The 27,357-nt window shown below is 40.0% G+C and overlaps 2 protein-coding genes across 3 annotated transcripts in view; both read right to left on the bottom strand.

Moving 5' to 3' along the window:
* The window catches only part of tars2 (threonyl-tRNA synthetase 2, mitochondrial), a 14,594-nt gene extending 3,423 nt beyond the window's left edge, over nucleotides 1-11,171 (bottom strand). Inside the window, exons 1-12 of one of the 2 annotated variants that reach the window (XM_005936127.2) lie at nucleotides 10,986-11,171; nucleotides 4,753-4,934; nucleotides 4,558-4,672; nucleotides 4,104-4,225; nucleotides 3,640-3,748; nucleotides 3,158-3,222; nucleotides 2,995-3,073; nucleotides 2,311-2,457; nucleotides 2,130-2,228; nucleotides 1,280-1,449; nucleotides 1,035-1,197; nucleotides 430-567 (exon numbers count right to left, since the gene is read on the bottom strand). In XM_005936127.2, coding sequence (XP_005936189.1) covers nucleotides 430-567; nucleotides 1,035-1,197; nucleotides 1,280-1,449; nucleotides 2,130-2,228; nucleotides 2,311-2,457; nucleotides 2,995-3,073; nucleotides 3,158-3,222; nucleotides 3,640-3,748; nucleotides 4,104-4,225; nucleotides 4,558-4,672; nucleotides 4,753-4,934; nucleotides 10,986-11,039 — 1,443 coding nt within the window. In that variant the 5' untranslated portion in view covers nucleotides 11,040-11,171. Of the gene's footprint in view, nucleotides 1-429; nucleotides 568-1,034; nucleotides 1,198-1,279; nucleotides 1,450-2,129; nucleotides 2,229-2,310; nucleotides 2,458-2,994; nucleotides 3,074-3,157; nucleotides 3,223-3,639; nucleotides 3,749-4,103; nucleotides 4,226-4,557; nucleotides 4,673-4,752; nucleotides 4,935-6,249; nucleotides 7,891-10,985 lie in introns of those variants that run through there. The other variant, XM_005936125.3, reaches the window with a different exon arrangement.
* rprd2b (regulation of nuclear pre-mRNA domain containing 2b) lies at nucleotides 9,103-27,304 on the bottom strand. The gene is made up of 10 exons (XM_005936128.3): nucleotides 26,992-27,304; nucleotides 19,118-19,247; nucleotides 18,789-18,988; nucleotides 17,610-17,662; nucleotides 17,345-17,471; nucleotides 15,880-16,055; nucleotides 15,413-15,698; nucleotides 15,018-15,275; nucleotides 13,191-13,355; nucleotides 9,103-13,098 (listed from the first exon to the last, which is right to left on the bottom strand). The coding sequence occupies exons 1-10, from the start codon at nucleotides 27,185-27,187 to the stop codon at nucleotides 11,063-11,065; spliced, it is 3,627 nt and encodes a 1,208-aa protein (XP_005936190.1). The 5' UTR covers nucleotides 27,188-27,304; the 3' UTR covers nucleotides 9,103-11,062.
* Nucleotides 27,305-27,357: the final 53 nt, after the last annotated feature.

The raw sequence follows: 27,357 nt of genomic DNA, 5'->3' as shown, positions 1-27,357 counted from the left end.
CACACACACACACACACACACACACACACACACACACACACACACACACACACACAGTAAGCAAGTAGTTGCATGACAGAATATAAGTACATTAAAGCACATTATGATCGCCATGTCTGTGTTTGAACTGTGCAGGCTCAGAACTGTTATGTTAAATTACACTCAATTGAATCAGCTTAGATTGCTGCTGTGCCCATTTAAAAGGTGCTCAGGGGATTTGGAGATATACATCTACCCAACAGCCTGACGCAAAGCAGCTCTCGACTGGAAAGTACCACTTACATAACTGATAGGTTAAGTGGAAATGCCTCCCCCCTGGCTGCCACTCAAGAGTACACATATATACACACACACGTTGAACAGCTGTGTCTGTGTAGGACTGCTTTTAGCACACAAAATGATGGAGAGTGTGTCAACGTGTCTGTTTACCTGCTCAGCAGTGTCCCACTGTTCAGGCTCCCCCAGGCACGGCGTGGGTCGCGTAGACAGCAGGCAGTGAAAGGAAAACCCAAACACTTGATAGACGCTCCTCACAAAGTCCAAACAAGTCACAATCTCTTCTTCCAGCTGGGAAAAAAGAAAGAAAAGTCAGGAAGAGGTCAACATGAGGACATAATAATAACAGAAAAGTGTACACAGCTGAGAGACCAACAACAACTGAGAGCGTAAAAATTAAACCAAGATCGAATTTCTCAGGCTGACATAGTGGTGATCATCATGTGACCACCGTCTCTGAATTAACAAGGTGCAAACAGAAAGGCTGAAGGAACAGTATCATGGGAAGGCTGCAGGACTCCATGTAGGGGATCAGATTTACTGCAGAGCCACAAAGGCTTACATACGGAGGTGCAAAGTCTGAAAAGGACAAAGACCTTCATTCATCCACGCTAAAGCTTCCTGGAATGTCTCAGGAGTCATTTACACAGCCCATCTAATCACTGAAATGCGGTTCCACGTGGGTCTCGTTTACAGCGTCTGTCCCACTTAAACATGCCTTGGTTTAGAAACGAGAGATCATCTGCCTGTTTGCGTACCTGTTCAGGTGTGCAAAATATGTGCGCGTCATCCTGGCAGAACCTGCGAACGCGAGTGAGACCTCCCAGAGCGCCGGAGAGCTCGTTACGATGCAGCGCCCCGAAGTCAGCCCATCGCAGAGGGAGCTCTCTCCACGAGCGAACACGCTGCTCAAACATCAGGCTGAACACAACAAAGGAGAGTCAGTCTCTGCAAAGGCACCCGAGCACAGGTAGGTATGGTGTGTGTGTGTGGGTGTGCTCACCAGTGTGCAGGACAGTTCATGGGTTTGAGAGCGTAGGTCTGAGAGTCCTCTGATTTCACAGTGAACATGTTCTTGCTGTAGTGCTCCCAGTGGCCAGAGCGCTCCCATAACGCAGTGCTGTATAGCGTTGGGGTCACGACCTCAGTGAAGCCTCGCCTTCGGTATTCACACTATGAGAGGTCAGGAAGGAAGGACTTGTGTGACAATGAGTGGAGGACAGGGTCAAATGGTCACAGGGTCAAACAGCAGAGACTTTAGGCTAAAAAGGCTGACATCCTGACCACTGACATGAACACGTATGACCTCAGCATTACAATCAGCAGAGCACGTGTTGATGCATGTTATTACGTTTAAATGGACAACATTCAATAAATACACACACTCAATGAACAACTTCCTGCATAAGCGGCATTTTATCATTATATAAAACCAACTAAGGTCACAGTTGGATTTTGAATAATCAAATTAAAGCTTGTGGGGCATTTTTAAGCGGTGTTGAAAAGGGCCGGAGCTCACTTAACAGTTTTTTTCTGCAAGCAGATAGTTCATTTGAACCATTATACAGTTATTTCGTGATTTTTGATTAAACAACTTTTGATGTACCACAAACAGGCAAACTAACTAGAGAAAAAATGTTTCCTGTGTAATGCTGTGTTCATTCTTTAAAGCCAAAACTAAGCAGTGAGAGGCCCAGGCCAAATATGAGGTTTGATGACATGTTTATCCACGACCCTTTGTCCCTGCGCTATATTCATACAGTTTCTTATCTGTAATGCTTTCTACAGGTGTAACAAGGCTGTGATGGTGCAGTTCTAAGGGATTCAAATATAAGCTCAAACAAATAATTCACCTTAATGAAGTCTGTGAGTGTGTTGTAGATGTGGGCTCCTTTAGGCAGAAAGAAACAACTTCCTGGACTGACTTCATTGAAAAAGAACAGCTCCTGGTCCTGTGGAAGAACATGAAAAGGTTCTTATTTCACTTTTTAAGATAGCATCATCTTCTGTACCCATGTACGGTTTCCGTCTTACCGTCCCGATGCGTCTGTGGTCCCGCCTCCTCGCTTCCTCCTGCTCCCTCTCCCACTCCTCCTTCTCTTTCTCACCTGGAAAGGCCACACCTAACAGTCGTGTCAAACCGGAGGACTCTGTCTGGTTGGCCAGGGTCACAGAGGACAGCTGGAATGGTACAGAGATGAAAAGTGGGGAGAAAATAATAGGTGAACATGGACGTGGCAAAAGAGAAAGTTATGAGAGGGACGGATGGCCGTGTGTTTCTAAGAGCCCAGAACAGAAATCTGGCCTCTGACAAACACAACATCCTGCTGCTGATATTTCCAGGCCCTTTCTGTTGTGGAATCCCAGTCTGCCCAGTGACAGCTTGGTATGGAAACTTTCCTCTCTCCCTGGATCAATATGAAAATTCCACTCACACAGCATGTGTCCCATCTGACAGAGAGCCACGAAGGTCCAAATAAAACAGATTTTAACTGATGAGATGGCACTGCTTCTTTCATTGCAGTCATATAGTGTTTGAGTGTGAAAAATCGTGATAGCACTGCCATATGAAATACAGTTTTCATAGGAATAGAACAAATTCTTGAGTTAAGAAAAGCAAAACAATAAAATACATAAACTGGCAGTGAAACACAAAAAAAAGAAAACAGAAAGACAAGCAAAGGACTGAATACACTGACTTTATACACAAACACATACCTGCAGCATCTTGAAGACTGTGAGGAGGCCTGTGTGTGGGAGGAGGGGGCCGTTGCAGACCGCTATAGTGTCTCCACACCTGAGCCACACAGAATGGTTGAAACCAGTTAATTTACTGGTGAGTGTTTTAAATCACTGGCAGGTAAGAAGTTTTCCTACGTGCCTGTATACTGTGACAGTGGCGCCATTCATCTGCTCTTCAGCAAACTGCAGCCTCAGCTTACTGCTCTGTAAGAAGAAAACACAGAAAACCGATTTTAAGTTCAACATGGACACGAGGACAGACAAATATCACAGCTGGACTAAAAACAGGAGTCACACTTAAAAAGCGAGTAACATAACTGCTATTCACATCCTATCAAAGGTTACTCAGATATGCTTCAAGCCAGCATGGCACAATGCTGCTACACCACCAGTGTTTTTTTTTAAAGTGGAAATAAATATAAAATAACAAAACTTTCCTGCTTCCTGGCGTAATATAAGCTGGTGCATTAAAAGTGTGAGGAAGGAGCTTGAACAGCTATGCCACAGTGATTTGATAATTAAGACTTACCTCCTCTACATAAAGAATTAAAGAAAGATGTGTCAGCACTGAAAATGTCTGTCATCAATATTATATTATAACAAACAGAGCATGTTGCAGACCTGGAATAGCTCTTGGACTTCTTCTATACTCAGCTCCAGTCTAGAGAGAGGAAGTTTGAGTGCTGCCGCCTCCTTACACCTCGCCTCCACATCACTCAGAGACAAAAAACTGTAGATGAAGTCACATTCAGGCAAAACTTCAGCTGCAGTTTAGTCAGAATCAGGAGCATGCCATACAGGTCAAACAGCCGGCACGAGTTACATAAGGTGGAAACGGTGTCATTAAAGCAGCACATAATAATGAACAGCTATACACAGCATGCATATAAATACAATTTAGTAACTAATTAAACTCATGAATAAAAAATATACACTTTATTTGAAAGGTCAGGATTTTTTTTCCTTTAAAACAAAAAGAAGCTGAAAAACTGAAATAACAACCATCATGTAACTACCACCACCTCTTTTGCGAGCACACAAAGATGAAGTTTTGACAGAGCTCATATCTGATAGATAGTAATCACCTGTTGTCCAACAGGTAATCACAGAAAAGCCCGAACTCTGATGTTCCTTCTCTGCACACCTCAGCACCAAACATGCCCTCCAAGACTCCACCGAGGATGCACGCCCCTGTTCTCCAGGCTGCCTGTGAAATCAAGGGTCGTAATGAGTGAGCGCCAAAGACATCTACACTGTACTTTTGGGATGGTAGATTAAAACAGCAAGGAAACACAAAGATGCTCTCATCCCACTACTGCTGGTCCCAGTTAAAGTGTCGTTTCAATTTTTGTTTGCCATGTTACATGGCATGTTAACATCTTTATTTATTTTCTAACTTATGATGATGCTGAATGAGGTGAGAAAATGTTTTTAAAACAACCTTCAAAACTAATTTTTCATCAACATCACACTTACAGGTCAAATAGGGGAAACTGCACATACTTAAAGGAAGTTAACAGCGGGGAACTGTGTAATTACCTGCTTTCCCTCAGTTGTATCAAACCCCAGAAGTTGTAGTTCACAGTCTGCCTCTAGGGGTCGTCCAAGCTCCCAGAGTTCCCCATTCACCTTACTCACCAGGGCTCCTTTCAATCTGAAACAACACGTGCAAAAGCACAGTTATATCACGACAGTTAAACATATTAAACCAAACAGTATAAACTGGGTACTTACCTCACACTCCGAGCAACATAGAGCGGTGTGGTGACACCAGCTGTTCCCTTAACTATCCGGCCGTCAACCAGCCGGATACGGAGGGGCATTTCTGTCGATTCAAAACGCTTCCCATTTCCACGTTTTTCCCTGAGAGCCTCAAAGATCTGCAGTCGTTCAGATAAGGCGGGAGATGCATTCACCTGTAAAGCAAAAAATAAAGATTTGGTTTGAAATTATTTACAAGAAGAAAAGGACAAAAGAACTAAAATCTGAAGATGACAGAAAACCTGTCAAATAAGACCTCCAGAAATTAAGTGCATATGCAGTAAAGCTAAGAGAGACAGACAAGCATTTAGGATTTTAGCAACACAATAATATATTCTGAACTTATTTTACTGCCCCAACAGAATGAGTAACATAATGCAAAGACATACACAGGCATAGCCCCTCAATATGTTTACCTTACTATTTAGCTTACACTGCACAGACTCATCACTAATATGCATGGGATGGACTAAATATTTGAAACACCTGTCAGTTTAACGCAGTCAAGGCTTTTCCAAACCAGCTGTAATAACACCTTAAGACAATTCTTCATCTATGAAGGGTATAAAGGACTACTTTATAAGACTATGGAGGTGTTGGCATGACATAATTAATGAACTGGAATGGATTTTAAACTTGTTCAATTAATTAATTAATTAATAAGCCATAATACCTTTAATCACCATGGCCCCAAGGTAAAATTAAACAGAATTAACATTTTAGGAATAGCCTTAAAGAAAATCCAAAAGTTTTTACCCATGTATTATTATATCAGTACTTGTTTTAGTTGGTTATAACAAAAAAAACAAAAAAAAAAACGTAGTTAACTGACCGTAAACAAAAAAAAACTCTATAGACTTTTAGAAAAAACAAAAACTAACTTTTCTTACAAAATTTCCATAAAGTCCTCAGGAAGTCCACAAAGTTCTTTGTTTTAGTACTGAGCTGATTTGTCAAAACAAAAAGCATCAGGGCCCTTTTTTTTAAGTTTATTGTAAATGAGTCTTGTTCGTATTGTAATACTGGTTGTCAAAATCTTGTGTCAGAAAAACATGATTATTATTATTATTATTATTAATAATAATAATAATAACAATAATAACAACAACAACAATGTTAACATATTTATATCAGCAAAAACCAAAGAGAAAAATCCAATCTCGACAGTAGCTGATAATTCAATATGAAATAAATATTTAAGTTGAATTAAAAACAAAGTTATAACTTTGCATTCATCACCATTTCCCATACATTAACAAACCGGGTATGGCTATCCAAAAAAAAGCCAAAACATGAAACAAAATTACGATAAAACCGAATTAAAAGCACATTAATCTTAGCTACCACACGACAAATGTGCCCATTAGCACATTTAACAGACAGGAGCATCAACAGCAGCACACAACACTCACTGAAAACACAGTGCTGCTTGCTAACGTTAGCCTCACTCAGTGCACTGCTTTACCGCACCTTGCTGTACTTCCTCTGCGCGCAAAGGGTCGCACGAGCTGTCGAACGACAGGTAACAAGCCGAAGCAGCTGCGTCACCGCCATACCAAACACCCCTGCCTAAAACAACCGCTTCATTCACCATTACCACATATAACTGTCCCCTTCACTGCAAGCGGCCATAACACCGGAAAGCACGGGTTACTGGCAGCAGCGTTGACGTAAAGACTGAAAAGTTATGACGGAGCTCCGTCTCAGCGTGCGCGCTCCTGACATCTACGCCAGGGCGCGCAATTAAACGCAGGGGAAATAGAAAGAGCGCGATGGGGGAAAACATCTCTAGCCTTCAAAAATAAAATTACGCACTGTCCGGTCAGGCGCTTCAGGCTGGAGTCACATATGCTGAAATTTACACGAAACAGCGCATGCGTCGACAGTTCTCGTTTGTGGAGAACACTGGAAAACTGTGTTTGAGAGCTTGCGTGCAAAACAAAGTAATTTCAGAGAAGCACCGACCTGCTGCATCACGACGGGCCCACAAGCTGAGCAGCAGAATCGGTGCTCTTAGCTTCCCGAGCCTGCTGCAAGTGTGCATCAGTTTAGTGCCCAAAGTACAAGTTTATTTTAAAACACGGAGGGAGGAAAGATGAATACAGTTTGACTTTCACCGAAAACCACATTCACTGCAGCTCTTATTAAAATAAGGGACATATTTTAAACCCTGCCCTCTACAGACTCGCTGTCAAAAGCTCTAAATAATTTTAATTATAAAACTATTCACTGGCCGTTTAATTTTGTGAACAGACTTAAAAAGCTGAGAATATTAATAAACAAACCAGCTGATTCTGAAAAGGAGCGTCATTATATTTTGGATTTAGAAATTGTGGGTAAAACAACCCAACGGAGAGATGAAGCGGCTTCATCAAGGACGACTTAAAGACTACAGCAGCCGAAGTACTTCTGCTCTGCCGCTTGGGGGAGCTACAGCTCTATGAGAGAAATCTACTGGACTTTACAGTGTAAATACAGTCCATTCAGCTTTAAATTACCCCAGCAATTACTTGGTGACATCACCTTAATTAGCAGATTAAACCATATTATAGGTAAGGTTTTAAAACTGTGTTTGGTTTAACATCATGTCCATGTTAAAATTAGGTAAAAGCCTTTTGCAATTAAAATGCTTCACACGCCACATGTCTGTTGGCCTCTATAAGGGCAAAAAGTCGATCTAGTATTTTCCCTAAAGGTTCAGATGTCTTAATAAGCACTGAAGACCTTACATTTCAGCTGTATGACATTTTAAAAGTTTTAGCAGCAGATTAACAGGAACAGGGGCCCTAATGTGTAGCAGAAAATATCCACAACAAGAATAAATTATCCTGCATCATGTTAAATTAAATGAATGTAAAAAATAATTATTTGCTGAACACTGTGCAGCCACTGTTTGGTCTTACTGTGGGCATATTAATTACACACTAGAGGTGAGTCATCACTCAGTCACAATGTCTCAAGTGAGCTCTGCAAATATGGTCCAGAAATAGGTACAGGGTTTTTAAATGAACTTGAGTGTAAAGTGTGGCTTTCCAGCAACAGTGTGTGGTGTAGTGTGCAAGCTTTTTTTTTTTTTTTTTTAAAAAACAGAACGAACCAAAACAACAAATACAGAAAATGGCAAATGGAGCAGACTGATTACAGTCTGTAAAGCAAAAAAAAAAAGGATTTGCCAATATGTGAAGGCTGGTTTAAGTCAATTCATTAATGCACTGAAAATGTTACCCCTCTAATAGTTTTGATCCTTAAAAATAATATCATAAGATATAGTTCCCCCCTTAAGTATGCATATATTCACTGTGACAAAAATAAAAGCTGCAGAATGTGTGCATGTTCATCACACCAGAAAAGATTGGACACTCAAAGGGCGGTGATATAGCATCATTGATGAGAACAGCAGTGAAAGCAGTTCAACTTATATATATACACACACACACACAAACAGGCTGGTAGTTTTGTCAGTCATTTTCAATTGGTCAAACCAAGTTATCTTAAGGTCACGAGGAAGCGACGAGAAGGTGAACTTGAAGATGTTTTACAATTATTCTGTGTGCAATGTGAACACTGCAAACTGATTATTAGCTGCTCCTACATGTGACTGTGAAGATAACAATTTACAGAGGGTGGTAACAGACGTATAAACATTCAGGAAAACACCAGTGTGCCAACGCTGTAGTGACAAATATGCTTTGTGGTTACATTTGGGTATATTTTTTAAACAATGTATTCAGAGGCTTTATGCAGGAAGGTTTTCAGCATATTGATAAAACTGTAATTTCACCACAGCTTCAACACACACTTGAATCAAACACTAGAGATGTGAGACCACTGCACCTCTGACTTGTAGAGGTAAACTACTACCAATGTATGAGAGAGGTCAGTATTATGGAAACAATTTCTGGACAAGAGGGAGCATTAAGGCCATCGTGCTAATCTTTTTCTCCGTTGTTATTTTACCTCTTAAAAGTGGTGAGAGGTGCACAAGTGTTTTAGGGTGAAGCCCATGTGAGCACAAGGTAAGCACAGACGCTTGAAAGCAAAAGCATGAAATTAGCAATATAGAGAAAAGGGCCAAAACAATTGGAAGTATTCAAATGAACCATTTTACATGCAATCCTAATTAGCTTAAACACCATCTGTGGGTTCCTACAAATGGAAAAGCATCAAGTCTACCTAGCAAGAAAGCACAGCTGAAAAACAAAGGCTTTAAATGTTAATGTAATGGTAGCTGTGCAAATGCATGAGAACAATCTGAAAGGTAAAGTCAAACAGCGCAATTCAAGTGATGGATAGTGACCAAATAAAAATACCTCCCCCTCCCAGTTGAATTGAAACTCTGGATTTTATTCAAGAGTACATATTGAAGCCTAGCAAGGGTGTGGTTCAAAGTCTAATACTCCCTCCCATCCCATCATCCACTACTGAGTATCTTCATGACTCAGTCTAATGTGAAGCGCGCACAGGTAGACATTTATATATAGGAAATAAAAATGCATAATTATCTTCAGCCTCCTCTTCTGTGCGGTGGTTTCGCAAAAGGAGGACATAAACACATGATAGGTACTGGAGAGAAAATCTTCTGGGCTAAAGCTTATCCAAGGCCTCGATCACAGTAAAGACGGGGTGCGTGAACAACGATCACTGTCCTCATGTACAGAGATAATAGCTTTTTTTAAATAAAAAAAAAGAAAGAAAAAAAAGAAAGGGGGGGGGGCTATGTCAACTCAGTCTTTATATTTACAAGCTTAGAAATATACAGTGAGAGTGACAGAAGGGTGGAAAAAGGTTGAGCAGAAGAATATTATTTACAGCGGGTAGTTTGGAAATAAGTCTTAATCTCACCTGAAACACAAATCACTTCAAATCTCTCTCTCTCTCTCATGGAAGAAGAGATTACTGTCATGAATTCAATCCGACATTTTTGTTTTTTTACTTTGACATTTTTGGGAAATGCAGTAATTCTTATTCATCTGTTAAATATGATGCAGACACAGATGAGCTTAGCAGAGTACAAAGACTGGAAGTACGGGCAAAACAGCTTGGACTTCTTGAAAAAAAATTGTGACTTCTTAGAGTTGTGCTGTTGCTGTGAAATTTATCTCAGAAGTCACTGCATGCTCATTATCCCCTGTAAAAGGTCCGTTTTGTATGGGTGAAAGAAATTAGATGTTTTTTTTCCTGATCTAGCTTTCCAACCGTTTACAGTTTTTATGTTAAGCGTCATCTACAGCATGCTGGAGATGAGTGATATTGAGCTTCATTACAAAACAAAAAAGCCAACAAACGCATTTCCCAAAAAGCCAAACTACTGCCCTGTTTTTCCTCAATATCATGAGACCCATCTTTCTTTTATCCAGCATCTCTCTTCTCAGATTAAAAAAAATAATAATAATAATAATAAAAAAAATATCACACAGGAAAACTCTGAAGCCCCTTTCAGACACGCTCTCATTTTCAATTATCTCTTGTAACTTGTTCGCTTCATGTCTGAATAAGCATTCTAGTCACTTTTCTATAATTTTACTAAGTGGGATCCAGTACAGTGGTAATATTCACAATTGCGCTATATAACATAGACATCGTATTTTAACTGGATTAACTTACGTTTCCAGCCTATGAGGGAGGGGCAGGAATAGCCATCACTTGCTACAGCACAGACATGGACATAAATATAAAGACCTCTATTTTAGGGAACAATGGCTAAGATAAGTAATCTTCACAAGTCTGTGGATAAGACTTCAATGGATGCACATAATAATCCAGTATGGCAATTCCCATGTAGCTCATGGTTATGTCCCTAAGCCATGAGGAACATTAACATTAAAAACAAAGCGACCCATGTCTGAATGACAGAATGCCGTCACTGTAACAGACGAACGAAGCCACCAGCATGTCTGAAAGGGCTGAAATGTAGTTTCATTTTTCTTGAACTATTTTGCTTTTTTCTTCTTACAGGTATGCAATTCCTGCAACAGAGCGAATGAAACTTGTGCACGGAGAATTGTTGTGGGGGAAAAAGAAAAAAGATTATTGGTTGTTACATAACAATCTGCACTATGAAACTGATAACCTCTTAGCTTTACTGTGCAGTGTTAGATGACTGGCTACCTGGCTGAAGCAAGACAATTTAAATCAGCTATTTACACACAACCTAAGGTAGTTTTAATTCAAGCTAATTAACAGAGTAAAGATATCTGGGCTCATACCAGCAGGGCTAACACACACACTGCACTGCTAGATGTGTGGCTTGCACTTCTCATTCAGCTTGTCGCAGATGACCACTTCAGTAGCGTGGGGGTAGGAAAGGCCTCTTCTGTGCATGCAAGGGACCACCTGTGAATGGAGGCCCAGGGCGCTTTCCCCCACGAAACCCCCCTATGGGTAGATCTTGATTATGCTGCTGAGGGTTTCGGCCTCGCAGCAGGGACCTCTGTGAGATGGGAACGGAGAGGATTGGAGGCCGAGGAGTAGGCAAGGTGAGGAGGGGAACAGGGTTAGGGTTTTGGTTGCGGGGCTGCCCTGGAGGACTAGCAGAAGGTTTCTGGAGAGGAAGGGCAGCGGACTGGGTAAGTGAGCGCGAAGGAGCAGTGTCAACTGCAGGGGAATTAGGTGTGGAGGGTGAGGTTGCAGATGATGTGGGAGAGGGAGACGGGGATGGAAGAGGTAGATTCAGAGGCTCCTTCACTCTACCCAATAAAGGTGGAGGAACACCAGGGGTACCTGGACGGTGGAGGGGGGGTGCATGGCAGAGAACAAAGGGCTCTTTTACTGTGCCGGGGCGGGGAAGCTTAGGGGGCTCGCCTAGCAACGATGACATGAGGGGTGGGGGGGCCACTTTGCCTCCTCTTGGCCCTACTCCACCTCTCTCTGCAGCTTCAGGTCTGACTGAGTGAGGAAGTGGCAGAGGCCGGTCAGCAGGGACCATCACCCCTCCTACCATGACTGCAGTGGGTACAGCAGGGTGAGTAGGTGGAGGGGAATGGCGCTGTGGTATTGGGGGTGGAGGGGGTCTAGGGATTGCTGGAGGTGTGCTGAAGAAGGGAGATGTAGGAGGAGGAACTTGGTGGAGGTGTGATGGAGGAGGAGTCTGGATGTTCTCTGTGTGGTAAGGCAACTGATACTGAGTTTGAGGAAGATGAGGAAGGGGCGGAGGGGGGTGAAGATGTGGGGGGAGTAGGAGATGTGGGGGAGGAGGAGGCATAGAGGGGGTCATGTCCTCTGTGCCCCCTGGGCCAATGTTAAGAGGAGGGGGGACAAGTTGTGGTGAGGGAGGCTGAGCTTCCAGGTATCCTTCCTCTTCATACCACATGGCTCCTCCTGGTCGACTTCCAGGTCCTCCTCCCCGTCGAGAGCCTCGACCAATCACGCGTATGCTCTCTACTGTCTTTATGCGCTCTCCAGTGAGCGGTCTATTAGAGTAGCCTAGAGTTTGAATGGGTGCCCCTTCGGTGCAGGGTGACACGAGTGTCTCAATACGATGGTATTGCCCCTCCTTCCCATCTCCACTTGGAGACATTTGACCTTTTAACTTGTCTTCTTTTTTTCCACACTGACCTCCTTCATCTGAACCAATGCTTGCCTTACGAGAGCCGGCATAGGGCCTCCTCTCTCCCATTGCTCTGTTGTTTCCCATCATCCTTAGCTGACTTTGCTGATCATCCTTCTTACCCTTCATGTCATTACTAGGAGAAGAGGAGACCAGCTTCCTCACATGCATCACTTCATTGTCTTTTAATTTTGTGCCGCTCTTTCTTCCAGCGCCATATCGGGAGGTGGGCAGGAAGTCTCCATCATTGCCGCTTCCCGACGGGGTGATAGCTGCATCCCAGGGTTCATTGCGGTAGGCTGTGGGTGAGAGGTTATGACCTCCAGATGAGCCCACAGATTCTGGCACACTTGCAGGTGTGTCCATAATCTCATCCTGGGTTGGGGTGCCGGCTGCCTCGTCTCTCACTGGGGTCCCATCCACCCCATCAGGACTAACATCACCAAGAGCGAGACTAAAACCTGGATTACCCTGCAGGAAACTGTTGATTTTGGATTCTAAGCTGGGGGGAGAGACAGAAGGAGCTGAGGGGCGAGGGGGGGGAGGTGGTGGAGGAGGAGGGGACAGTTGTCTCTCTCTCCCCCAGTCTCTGATTCTTCCAGGTGTTTCTCGCTTGTGGCTGTTCCCCAGACCAGCTTTCGTTTTTGGGGTAGTTGGGGTGGTCGGGGTGCTGGTGTGCAGAGCTTTAGAAGGTGCTGATTCTGGGGAGGTTCGTGTACCAGCAGCAGCACCAGAGGTGGTGTTAGTCACACTATGCAGGAAAGAGGACAAACCTGACAAAAACAAAGTGTGACAAATATTGAAACAAGGTCACTTCGTTAGTTATTCTTAAAGAAATTCAATAAGTCAAATATATGGATCTTACCTGTTGTGTTGGTTTTAGACAGAGCATTAAGTATCCCTTCAGGTGTGATATCAACACGTGACAGGATACTGGCCAAGGCAGGGCTTGGAGGGGTTCCTTTGGAGGCTGCTGATTGGCCAGATGGGGTTGTGGGTGTCCCAGGAGATGGACGAGGTGATGGGCTTGCTGCAGAGAGAAAGATCAAAGCAGCCCCAGAAATTTAACAAAATTATTTTAAATGTACTGAATCAAACAAAACGTCTTAGACTGGAAAAAATGTTCTGTGTTCCAACAATAAATTGAAAACAACATTAAAGTTAACCAGCAAGTATGAGCTGCATGGTCAACAACTGACTTTGCTCATTAGTCTGTTCCACAGAGATCCCCTGTTGTCCAGACATAATTAAAAAAAAACAACAAATCATTGAGCTACGCTGGGTGATGTGCGTCTTCTTTACACAGAAAAATGTAATGGCGGCTTATTTGGAAATGGCTCCACAGATAATTAACCACAACCACTTTTACAGTTTCCAAGAGAGTTGTTCATGTAATGCAGAGGTCATTACATATTCCTGGAAATACTGTTAACATTGCTTCACTAACCCATTGCAGGCTCTTGAGGGAGGGCTAAAATGAGTGAGAAACATAAGCACATTTGTTGATAATATTCAAAAGACTAAAAATCTGCAGTCTTATGCTTTCACTTGGCTCCAAGACCTTGCATCATTTAGTGGAAGTTTCAGAAAGATTTTTTTCCAGGATGGATCACGCCAGTTAGTCTATTATTTCAATTAGCATTTCATATTTTGTGAGCACAGTCAGGGTTGAATAACATCTAGATTCAAGTCTGAAAAGATAAGTGATCAATGTAGTTAATTCTAGCACATTCAATTGAAAATGTTGCAATGAATACAAATTATTATAAAACAAAAAGTACAATCAGAAAGTTCTAGAATTAAGCACATGGGGAAAAAAATAACAAAAATATATAGTGGCGGCTGCCAGTTCTACCCTTCAGCTTCCTAGTAAATGCACCTATGCTACAAACTGGAAAATTAGGTGATTTTCAGATAACCTGACCACTGACCCTTAACCTTGATGTTAAGGTCACTGACATTAAAACTCATCTGAGCTTTTCAGTAGATGCACCTACAGTATGAACTCATTCTCGAGTTATTGCATTCACAAACTTGGGTTTCTAAACCACCTGCCCACTCAGCGGAGTGAGAATGAAGCTTTTATAGCAGAGAGGCTTTAAAAAACAAACAAACAAACAAACAAACAAACAAAAAAAGAACCTAAAAATCTTCCTGGATTTAAAATCTCCCTTTCAAAAATCATATTCTCATCCATAGCTGATCATCTTTTAGGTCAGAACTTGGAAGTCCAGGTCTGTCCCCTTAAACGGCTCCTTCTGGTATGTATGGCCGACGGTGAACACACCACAGTTCAGTTCACGGCGCTTGCGCTAATGTTTTCCTTGACATGCCCTAAAATGTTAGAGCAGAACTTCACATTGACTCTCTGAAGTTCACAGTGCACAAACCTGTAACTGTCCTGATCTTACAAGTTTCAATATCATAGTCTCATCACCACAGATGATGGCCCACAAATGATGTTTGCTGTTGATGTGGAAAGTAGTCTGGAGGCACATAAGAAGCTGATCTTAGAAGGAAGATGGCCTAAATTAATATCAAGTAACACTTTTAAAGCCCGTCTAGTCCTGGATTTTTTTTTTATTTTTTTTTTTCTTTCACAAAACAGAACAGTTTGACTTGTTTTTTTAAATTTTGTCTAATAACCACCAAGCATAACACAGAAAGTCTTGTCCCTCTTCCACAAACATACCTGTATTCTTCATGGCGGAGGTTAGCGAGCTGAGAATGGAGGTAATCTTTCCCAGGTCCACCTTGGCCAGATTGACACCCAGAGGGGTGGCTGGGGTACTTGTAGGAGTAGCAGATGTGGAAGTCACTGGGGTGGTTGTGGTGGTAGTAGCAGAAGCATTGTTCTTAGAGGCCTTCGCAGGCGGATTTGGAAGCTTTGAAGGCGCATCTGACTTTGCAGCCTTAGACATGGCAGCGGCTGGCTTTTCTTTCTTGTCATCTGAGAATGAAGGAAATTCAAAGAGCTCATAGATTCTCAAAATTGAATCACAAGTTTGCAGCTTTGCAACTTTCTAATGAATTAATTTGGAGACAAAAAACTATATCATAGCACAACCACAGATCTAGGACACTCACCCCCTGCAGTTGCAGCATCAGTCTCTTCGTCAGACATATCCATGTCCTCCATGTCTCTGTTGTCACTCTGCATTTCTCCTTCATCCATGGCCTTTCCATCCAGATCTGGATCAAGCTGGGCTCTGCTAGCCACCATTGCCAAAAAGGGTGAGTCAGAGCCAGTGGGGGAGGGGGCATCTTCAGATGGTGAGGGAATGGGAGAGTCCTCAGGTCCAGGTAGAGTGGACTTGAGGGAATCCAATTTCCTTTTAAGACTGGCCACACGATTGGCAAATGCGTTGTAAGCCTGAGGAGAACGTCGAAGAGAGAAACAAAATTAAGCTCAAACAGTGGAATAGCTGGATCACCAATCAATGAAATAAATTAGTTTTAATGTTTTAAATACAAATGCTTGAATATTTCCACTTTAAGACCAACTAACTCTAATTGTTTTGATATCTTTACATCTTACAAAAGACAACACCTACATTGGCCACAATCTTAACTTCCTTGTACTGCATCTCGTAGAAAATATCTGCGTTTCCCAGAGCCTCCAGCAGAGGAGGTCCTGCTTTCAACTCTTTCTCCAGGAAGCTGACAAACTCCTGCAGCTTCAGGCTGCCATCCTCAAAGTCCTTGGCAAATTTGTTCCCCCCTGCCTTATCTAACACAAGAGACAGTTGACAAGCAAGCCATTAAACACAAGGTTTACTCAATTTTTAACAAGTTAAATCAGAAAAAAAGCTAACAGAACAGTCAGAAGGTCAGTGCTGATGCCGAATGCATCAGGGGAAGAATAAATAAATAACACTTTTTTTCAGAGAACTGCATCCCGCTTAACAAGAATAATCCATTGACCTATCCATGAACCCTTTTCACCGATGCCATTCTCAGAAATGGTACATGGGCCTTTTCAGAAATAAGATGCAAAGACTTAACAGCCATTGTTTACGGTGTGTGTTTAATGTGTGTACTGGCTGTACAAGAGCTTTCAGCTGAGGCTAGAGAAAAACTTACCAGTACTAAAAAACATTTCAAATACATGTGGAGAATTCAAATCTCCTCCACATGTAATTTGTTTAAATCATTTCATTTATAAGCTCAGATATCAGGGAACTAAGCACAGTTCATTAGTGAGTTTTGCACTGAGATGTTTAAAACAAACAAACAAACAAAAAAAACTCCCTGGTGATAAAGCTGAGCTGATGCATTTCAGAATGTGAGAACACAAATGTCTGTCCCAGTCAGACTGGTCATTACTTGGGTTTTTAACCTGCACTGTGGTTTCAGATTGTGTCAGTATGCAAGCAGCACAACTAATAGTCCCGTACGTCCACCACAAGCTAGTGCTAATCACGTGTTCTGCTGCCCGCACACTACATCAGGGAGCACCCTCGCTTAAGATAAGATAGATTTCTCTTATTATGAGCATGTCTTAAGCAAACAGTTTCCTTCAGTGTGCTGCATGTCATAAAGGACAAATGTTGAAAGATGAGACTAAATTTTTAGATTCTGTAACATAGCTGAAGCAGATTAATTTACAATAAAATACAAAAGTAAAAGCAACACAGCAAATATCAGATGAAAATGAATTGGTTCACTTTAACAAGTGCAACAATTTGAGTTGTTGATATGAGTATAAAGTGTTGTGACAGTGAGGGATGTGTTGCCTTGTAGAGAACTATTTTAAAAGGACTTTAGGTACAATTAAAGTACAGGTGTGTTGTCTAAAACCATCACAAGTCCATGTTTTTATTGTTTGTTTTTAACTTTAGCCTCCATGCCCACACCAAAGGCCTGTAAGAAGCCAGGAAGACCCCTGCTAGTGATATGTATACTTGTTTTGACAGGCTATGCCAAGGACATAAAAATCCTGTATATTTGAGACTTAAGACAAAGTACAGAAGACAACAGGTGTGCACTGATGTACAAATAAGCCCAGTGACATCTGACCTTTAAGTCTCTTGAGGGCCTCCGTGCTGCAGACATCCACCCGGAGAGCTGACAGCTGCTTTTCTTGAAACTCTTCTTCGGCAACAGCTTGCCTATATTTTAACAATTGTTCAATGAGGGAGTGGGGCTAGAAGAGAGAGAGTGCAGATGATTTAACATCACAAGATGTTGTTATATCGTGGTTGATTTTCAGGCTTTTTAGAAAAGAAAAGAAAAGAAAAGAAAAGAAAAAAGAAAAATCCAGGAAAACACAAAGAAGGCCTACCGTGAACTCCGCCACAATCTTGGACTTCAGGGCAGCTTTGGAATTAGCAGGAGCTAGAGAGTAAAAATAAATTACTTTAAAAACACTGTAAGGTATCTGGAAATATTCCAAACAGACAGCGTTAACTTAAGGATGATTTAGTAACCTATGCCCACACTAATACGTTTTCAGCAGTGCCCACACTACCTCAGTATTTTAGCACCTCAAACGGACTTTTCGTTAAACTGCTGACTTTCAGTTTTCTTTGAACAGCGTTTTCCCACACACATACTTTATTCAGCAGCGCCACCAAGTTATATTTTAAAATTTATTGAAGCATTTTTAAAATTTATATTGCTCATCAATGTACAAATTTAATAACTATCAACCTACAATACTCCCAATTACCAGCAGGTTGACCAGAGGAGTGTACTACCAAACAGGAATTGAATTTATTGAGGTAGGTCAAGGTCACTGAGACTTTAGTTTTTAGTTTGAAAAAGTTTCGGAAATCCTAGGTGACTATTTCTCAAGTTATCGCATTCACAAACTTGGGAGTTCATGTTGCCTGCCCACCTGCCCAGTAGGGTGCCGACAATATCCTATCAGCTTCTTATGGATGAGGAGTAAAAAACAAAAACAAAAAAAACCTATTTCATCCATCCATCCATCCTCAGAGGCTGGGTTGCAGGGGCAGCAGCTTAAGCCAAACCCAATACCAACTGTAATTAATCATATTCTCCCATGTCTTCACAATGTGTCTTTATACTCTAATAACTTGAAATCAGCAATTTTGCTTCACTTTCCTTCGTCGTTTCAAATAACCACGAAGTGAATAACTGACTTTAAAACCAACTAATTAAACATCCAGTATTTACAGCATAATATTTACAGCATTACATTGAGATTGTTAATTTCCTGTTTCCTGCTACCATGATGACCTTATAAATATATTTTAATATTTTTGAATAACATTTTCACCTTGTCATCATTTCAAGTAAAGAAAGTTCTGGTCTTTCTTTTTCTGGACATTGCTGTTCTTCCTAAGTAGTCATTTCTGCATCTACCATACGTAACGCAGTCATGCAATAAGAGTTTCCTGGCATGTTAGTAAAGAATATATAGTTTGGTTTAAAAAAACAAACAAAAAACAAAAACAAAAAAAACCACACTGACAAAACTCTGAAGTGACAAACTGACCATTTGCAGGTGTAGCCTCTTTTTCCTTTTCCTTTTCCTTGTCCTTTTCTTTTTCCTTTTCTTTTTCCTTCTGCTTCTCTCGCTCCTTTTCCTTTTTATTCAAGTTGGCTTTGAACTGGGCAATGACCTCCTCGGGATACACACTTCTTTCTTCCCAAATGGAAAAGATCCTTTCCACTGACCTGCGAACCTTCCCATCTCTAACAGAGTAAAATGATAAACAACACACAGACCTTAATACCTTTTCAGTGATAGGCATGACGGGTTAGAAGAGAAACAAAATGCAGTGATGGCTGGACAGTACCGTAGAACAAACACTATGTACTTACTTGATGAGCTGAGCAGCATTAGGAAGGACCTCTGAGAAGGCTGAACGAAAAACAATGGCATTCTTTCTTTTGCAGTTTTGTATCACATCGTTGGCAAGGTAGAAAAGATTCAAGCGGTGATTGTTATCAGCTGAAAAAAAGAAAAGCAGAGAAATAAAGGACTCAATCTGGAGTTTAGATCACTATTAGCCTATTTACACTAGTTTCTACTTGGTTTGACCCGATTCAATTTTGGTTGTTTTCCATTGCAATTGAGTACAACCTGAGGTGCGTGGGGTTGTGATGTCATTTGTATGCAACACAAACGGCACAACAAAGGAGGACATTGAGGTGATGTACGAGTTTCCTCATTGCAGGGTTTCAAAAATGGTGTTTTTGATTTTTGTCAAGGACATGCTGTCACGATTCATCAAGTTACACCACTGACTAGCCAGAGTTCAACCACTCTGGTGACTCAGTTACTGCAACTTTGCAACTGTTACCTTAACACAAAATTTCTGCTTTTGTGGAAACATGCACATCCAGTGAAAGCTGCTGCTGGATGTGAATGCAAGCCAACATTAGATACTGTGCTTACAGATGAAAGCAGTATACTTGAACGCCAACAAGGGAAAATAAACAATAAGGTATAGTCTTAGCCTCAGGAGCTAGCATTGCCCTCTTTTGCCGAAATGACTTCTGTACGTGTTTATTCACCAGTCTTTGAAAATTTTAACAAGCTTAAGTCAAAGTCTTCCAGAAAAAAATTCTTGAATGTATATCCAATTTCAAATCTCAATAAAACATTTAAAAAGAAATCAAATATGATTCAATTATTTTTCAAGTCACTTTTTAATCGCTCCTTGGTGAATTTTCTGACTCTGCTAACTATCATCCTCCTGCTGAAAGGCTCACCAATTTAGTCAACTTGAACTTTTGGACAGATGACCCGTGAAAGCCATCTGCAGTCTACACCAAACATCTCTAATGTTTCTCTGGCTAAACCACAACATCTCTGACTTATTTTACCGCATTACTGTAAGAGGCCTGGAAAACTGGAAAACTTTCAGTTACCATCACTGTAGAGATACTATAGCTACAGCAAAAAGCTGAAGATCGTTTCTTCTTGTGATGGTCTGGATTAGTCAACTTATGCATACGTTTCCATTTCAAGAAGGAATACAATAGTGGCAGGACACAATGAGTTTTGCTGCGTTAGGGAGTAAACAATACTACTGGTTAAATTCTGGATTTTGGGAAATAAATGTCGTATCTAAAAATATCTAAATCTCTTAATGTGGTTTTTACATTTGAATTAGACTGGATTATCACCTCAGTCTAAAACAGAAGCAGCCTTTTATAAACACAATAATCTACCAGTAAAAAATAATAACAATAAACAAGAAGAAAAGGAGGTGAAAGTATTTCCTCTGCCTCAGCTCTCACCTTGTTACCTTCCATTATATACAGCAAGCTGTGCCAAGATAACTTTTTGAGTTGCTGACCTTTTAATTAAACCCCCAAAAGTCAGCAAATTTTAGGCTGGTAAAACAAACCTTTAAAAACCTTTTTTAAGTAGTTTCTTAATAGCAATAATTAACATACAAAACACAATATTATGCATTTAAATTTAATTTGAAACTATTAAATCAGTTCCATCATAATATCAATTTTAAATATCAGTGAAACCTGTGGCACAACAGTAAAGACACAGTGTCAGTCTGTGACTAAGCACGAGGAGCTTGAGCAGCCTTCTTTCGCTGCATCTTAACTGCATCCTGCTGCAAAATGCTTTACAAATTTCTCCATTCAAGTGATTATATACCAGTTTACTCTGACACAACCATTCATTTTTCTACACTGAAACAGTGCTTGTTTACAACTTCTCATTAGTCTGGTGGTGGGTGCCCTTGTAACATTTTAAAACCAACATTTACTTATTGTTTTAATCCAATTTTAATAACTTTAACCCAGTAGTAATTCATGTGGCCATTAGTGAGGTCAGTTAACTAGCTCTACATTGCCCTGATTTGAAGGAGAGATGAGCTGTACAAAAAGGTCTTTAAAAATCTTTAACAATAGCTGTTCAACCTGAAGTCAAACTCAAAACAATCATCTCACTAATAAAAGGAATCTCTGTATGCATGTGTGGGATCATCTGTTTTTGCATACTGTTGTATAATCTACTTTGAACTTGGTATGTTTTTAAATAAGCAGCTCTCTCCCTCTTCCTTTTATAAATTTAAAAGATGTTTTCTGTTTTGCTTGCACAGCTAAAGTATTACCTATAGGTGAGGTGTTCAGGAAATTCTACATCAGTACCACCTATTAACACAAATAATTCTCAACCTGTGGAAACTGAGGTTGTGGCTTCGTTAAATCTCTGCATGTGCATTCCCAGTAGTGCTGTGACAGCAAGGAAGGTGAGTTTAACCACCAATTAATTAATTATCCTTTCACAACCAATGCTGTGCATTTTAGGAACGTGTAAATTGTAGGAAGAGAACTTAAGGGACAACATCTTTGTATGAAAATTAGTGAAAACACCCAAACAGCAAACAAATCAAATTTTAATTTGTGTGACAGGAGATCTTTCTTCAAACTCTAGGGCTGCTCGATTATGGCAAAAATGATAATCACGATTATTTTCACTGAAATTGAGATCTCGATTATTTGACGATATTTATTTAACAATAACAATGTATTGAATAATGACTTTAAAGAGTGTCAAAAAATAATATAAAATAGTGTGCAAATACTGATAACAGTGCAAATGTTTGCAATATAAAAAATAAATGAAAAATGTAAACATCTATGTTTAGTGAACTTTGCAGTGTTGCTCTGTGGTGCAGCTACCGCACTGTAGCAAAGTTTACACACTATGTCTACTTGAACCCATAATGTCAAATTTATTTAAATAGCACATTTAACACAGAGTTGACCACAGTGCTGTACCTTAAAGTATAGAGCCCGCTCCCAGAACTACATTAAAATACTTTGTGTATTATAGATCAAGATTTGTGTCTATTCTAATAAACTGAAAAACTGACTATACTATAATGCATTAAATTACAATTAGGTAAAAGATACAGTATTAAGCCCAAAAGTTGGAAAATTACAACAACAACAAAAATACTCAAAGTCTACAAAACTTCAATATGACAACAAAGCTTAAGAGTTTAAAATAAGCAGAACTGAACAGAAAAGTGAGACAAAACTGAGTTAAAAAAAAAAACCCAACTAAAATATAAATAAAATAAAATAAAACAAAACAAAACAGGTATCACAGTTTGACAGATTTCCTTTCTTAAAACTTGGCATAAAAACTGAATCAGCCTGAAAAAAAACCCCAACAAAAAACAAAACTCCACTGCCTGTTGTCTATGTGGTGCAGTAGTTGGTCTGAATTATCCATGACAGACACTTTTGCATCTAAAAAAAGGTCCCTCAAGCATTTTTATCATCGTCCACTCAGATCACACTGAAAAATGTTACTCATTACATGTATTGTGCTGCCTCACTCAAATGAGTAGTGAGAGACAACAGTTAAGACGGGTTGACCTCTCCATGACAGAGAGCATCTTTAGCATGGTTATCAGCAGCTGGGAACATTATCTCAAAGATAAGAGCAAGCCTCACTCCAGAGCATGTCCTCTACAAACGTGTATTTATGAACTGAATCATGTGTAAAATTTGGAAACTTGTCATTTTGGACCGGAAAAATAATATTTTTAATTTAATTTGAAGCTTGATTTGTACTTATGGACAAAAGTCATTTGGGTTTCCTTTTTGCACATTATTATTTTTTTGTTTGAATACTACTAGCACTTTAATTTGTATTATCTAATATTTTTATTTATTATTTTCAAATTCATATGTTTCCTGGGTAATTATTTTAATTTTCTGTGGGATGAGACAACAGGATGACAGTCACAGGTGGGCAGACTTGACCAGGTGAGGCACTGGAGCCTAGAAGAGAAGGTCTGCCCAACAGGACGAGGAGATGAGAATTACTGAAATAATCATTGACTAATCAAAGAAAAACTGGAAGATTATTCAACTACCAAAATAATCTTTAGTTGCAGCCCTACAACAAAGTCCCTTCTGATCAGTTTGCTCTGGTCTCCATCAGCACACAAAAGCTCAAATGGTACACAGCAGTTCATTTGTATTGTCAGCATAAGCTAATCTCATCATTGTTCTGTGGGCAGCCATGCAGGGTGGGAATTATAAAAAAAGAAAAAAGAAAAAGAAAAGAAAAATGCCCACATAGTAACTGGACTTAGCCACTGAAACAGAACGTCCCATTGGACAGATTAGCTTTCTAAAACACAGGGCCTCAGCCTGCAAAAGAAGAGCCTGCAGCAATAGTGTGTCTGCTGATTTTGTGTGTTTTCAGCACTTTTTTTTCTTTATTTATTTTCATACCAATAGATCACATGCTCAAGATTAGAAAACATGCTTAAATACTGATGGTTCATTTCAGCTTTCTAAATTTTAGTTCATGCTAACTTTCTTGCTGGAGTTTATGACTACTAGGGCTGTGCTATCATATATCATTCATGATAACACTGGTACAAATTCTGAAATGATATATTACTACAGAAACATCATTTGTTTTCTATTACAGAGTGTGCCCAACAACAGCATTAAGCCCAGGCATGTCTGAGAGTGAAAGCAATTGTTAGGATGATTAAGATTTAGTATGTGAAAAATTAGCTTCAACAACCTCCAACAATCTACAGTACTTTGCAATATATGCAAGAAAACTGTTTCCACTAAACGTGGAACACACACACACACACACACACACACACACACACACACACGTTTTTCTACTTGAAAAAAAAAACAAAAAAACATAAAGTACAACAACAGAATGAAAGAGGACCTGCTAGCAGCTGTGATGCTTCAACCAAATATAAACAAATGTCTCCACCGAGCATTGCTGGAACACTCGCTAGTTGCACTCCATATGACAGGATGAATATTACTTAGGCCGTTAAGCAGTTGGCTAAAAACCTAAACAGAGATAACATCCTAGGTAGAAAATATTCTTCAGTTTTATTATGCAGCAACTGAAGAGTTACAAAGATAAGTTTACTTAAAAAAATAAAAATAACTACACTAAACGTTAAGTAGTTATGTTACTTACAGTTTCCAGGAAAAACACTACCCAGGGTACATACGGGTTTACATGTTACTTATGCTGTGTCACTGGCTATAATGCTGTGAACTACAATGCTGCTACTACAATGACAGTAGCTCATTAAAACATTCCTGAAAGGTGCAGTGAACATTCCTGAAAGGATCAGGAAAGTCATCAACCAGGAACCAAATTTGGTTTGTGAATCTGAACAATCTACAACAGAAACAACAACACAGAAGCACTATTTCAATATGACTTTACCAGCACTTCAAGCATCTATTTCATTTAATCATGCATGCACCCACATAAATAAAGAAGCACAGAATATGTAGGGCAGTTGGCCTGCCTTGTTCTTCCCACACAACTCTACAAAGCTGATGAAATTTATTTACTGCAGGCTTAAAAATAACAATCAGCCCATAACCCATCAAAACCTATACAAATAAAGATAAAGGCAGCAAATGTATTTCTAATAGCAACGGATAAGGAGGGAGAGACTTATCAAATGTACTGTAGACACTTAAGGGGCACAAATTAAAGAAATGGGAGTGAAAAAACTAAAGTATATTGCAGAGACTTTGACTAGCTCTAAATAATACAAACAGGTGCAAATTTATATGGACTTGAGGGAAACTTTTAAAAACAGCATTACTACATTTTCAAAACATGATTCGGTTTGTTTGTTTGGGGTGGTTTTTTTTAAAGCAAAGAATCAAAGTTTTCAAACACATCTCATCATCATCCATGAGAATTTGTCACAAAAGCTCACCTAGCAACTGACCAAAATGCATAATCCTCCTCGGCTTTTGGGTGAGTTGTCTTTTTGTTAGCAAGATTACGCAAACAAACTACCAGGCCAAGGTGGAGAATAGGAAAAGGAAGAAGCCATTACATTTAGTGTTGATCTGAATTCGTTTCTTTAAAAACGCACGGTTTGGCATTGGCAGACAAGTGTGCTGATTAACTGCCCTTCCACTGAATTGCTCCACACTGTGATCCCGGCTGGTCTTATTAGATTTATTATGCAGGAGGATTCATAAAAACTCATAAGATACAAGTACATGGAGGGAGTAGAGATAAGAGTGCCGCCTTGAAATGTCAACATAGTGTTAGAGTGCAAAAGCAGAGATGACTGTAGTGACTAAGGAAATGCTTTCAAGGCTACAACTCTTCATAACTCCCTCTTGATAACTTGTTCTATTATGGAGGGCTCTTTTAGCATTTAATCAACACAACTAACTAGCAGCTATTTATTTTTTATTATTTGGCCATGCCATGTTTTGGGATCTAGAACTACATCCAATTTAGGGTTTTGGGGAGTGCTGAAGCCTACACCAGATGTCACTAGACCTTAATAATGTGAGTCCTTGACAGGTTTCCAGTCCATAACAGGACAAACACACAGAGACAAAACCATCCACACACACATCCAGTTTAAAACCACAAGTTAACCCAGCATGTATGTCTTTGGACTGTGGGAGGAAGTTTTAGTACCAGAGAACCAACGCATCCACAAGGGGAACATACAAAGTTAATAAAAAGCATAAGACATAAAAAGCAAGATCTATGAGCAATTGTGTTTCCAATATATCTGACATATTAACAAAATATTTCTGATGTAGCAAAATATTAGTATATGTTGATTTAAGAAAGCTACAATGATAAGACTCATGCCTCTTATGAGACCTCTTTACACTCAACATCTTAAATCGGAATTACTGGTACAGATATAAAATTTTATTATTTAAAAGTGCATTTCAGATATCTAGCATTGAGCTTGAAAGGCACAAAATTACATCCTTACTAGATAAAAGTTTAACCTAACTAGACAGGATTTAATATCAAACAACGTAACTTCTACTTCTAATGTAAGAACTGTTGCGCACGTGTACTCTGCTACTTAAGATATATTTAATTAGAAACCAGTCTAAACACGTTATGGGAATGTCAACGGGGATTATAACACGTCAGAACAAAATAATAACTATAACACATTTTAAACAGAAGCCAATAGTAAAGGGTGAGGTGCTGTAATTAAAGTGTATTACACGATATCTACACTGCACATACCCACTATATGGCATTATCGTTAATACTAATCTGACAGGAGATAAATGAAGTGTAGATAGTTTAAACGACGTTATCACCGTTTGTTTGGAAAGTTTGGAACTATAGCTAGTCTAGTTAATTTTGCATTTTTAGTATAAATGTTAAATGAGCTTGTCGGTAAAAATTAATAATATAATAACAATGAAAGGGACATACGAGTTTAATTTAAAGTGGATCGCTCCTTTATCGCTTCACGCGTCCCCTAAATAAACTATGCTCGATACGACCAGCCGTCAGGAACAACTCAAACCACCATGCACCAACTAAAGCTAACATGCAGCTGATTAAATCCGTCTAAAAATAATATTTTTTATCATGTTTGCTCTTCGGCTTAAAAGCGCAGTGCCGTGAACCCCGGGAGGCCCGACTGTAAACATCGCTAGCAGTAGCTTTGCTAACATTAGCAGCTAATTTCAAGCAACGGCAGCGTTAGCTTATAAATATGCTGCATATCAAAAAACTTGAACTTTGTTCAGGGGGTAAATTATTGCTCTTTTGTGCACTAAACAACTTTGTCCCTAACGCAATAAACTGCAGCCGAGTTTTGCAAACTGGTAGCTGGTCCAGACAGAAATGCATTTGAAAAACGGCTAAAATGCGCTAGCTAGCGGATTAGCTTCAGTGACAAGCTACTCACATTTCTTGAGCCACTTCATCCAGTAGCGGACGATAAGGCTGTGATGTCTCTTGTTTTCAATGCACCAAGCTGAAAGTCCTTGTATTGACTCCATAGTGTTTGAAACTCCCTGAAAACGCCGGTCCAAAGACGCTTCCAGAGCAGCGGTGGAGCTGCGTGAGCCGTGACCACTTGCAGCCCCTGAACCGGCCGCCATCTTTCCAACTCTGTGGTGCTGCTGGGGATGGAGGAGCTAAACTAATGAGGACTGCTGGGGGTAAAACACGCCCCCTGTTTTACTTTATTAGGAGAGCAAAACTAGAGCTACAAGCACAAGCGCAAAAGAAAACAGTGCACTACCAAAACCTAATATATAGTTTATATATT

This window comes from Haplochromis burtoni, unplaced genomic scaffold (assembly GCF_018398535.1).
Source record: "Haplochromis burtoni strain Fernald_Lab_line unplaced genomic scaffold, NCSU_Asbu1 Contig_204, whole genome shotgun sequence".
Taxonomy (NCBI): Eukaryota; Metazoa; Chordata; class Actinopteri; order Cichliformes; family Cichlidae; genus Haplochromis; species Haplochromis burtoni.
This window is presented reverse-complemented; position numbering and strand designations above follow the sequence as displayed.

Coding starts and splice junctions, on each gene's coding strand:
- rprd2b (XM_005936128.3), bottom strand. CDS start 27,187: ATGGCGGCCGGTTCAGGGGCTGCAAGTGGTCACGGCTCACGCAGCTCC. Junction 18,989..19,117: donor AATGCTGCTCAGCTCATCAA/GTAAGTACATAG, acceptor TTACTCTGTTAG/AGATGGGAAGGTTCGCAGGT. Junction 17,663..18,788: donor AGAGGCTACACCTGCAAATG/GTCAGTTTGTCA, acceptor TTTACTCTCTAG/CTCCTGCTAATTCCAAAGCT.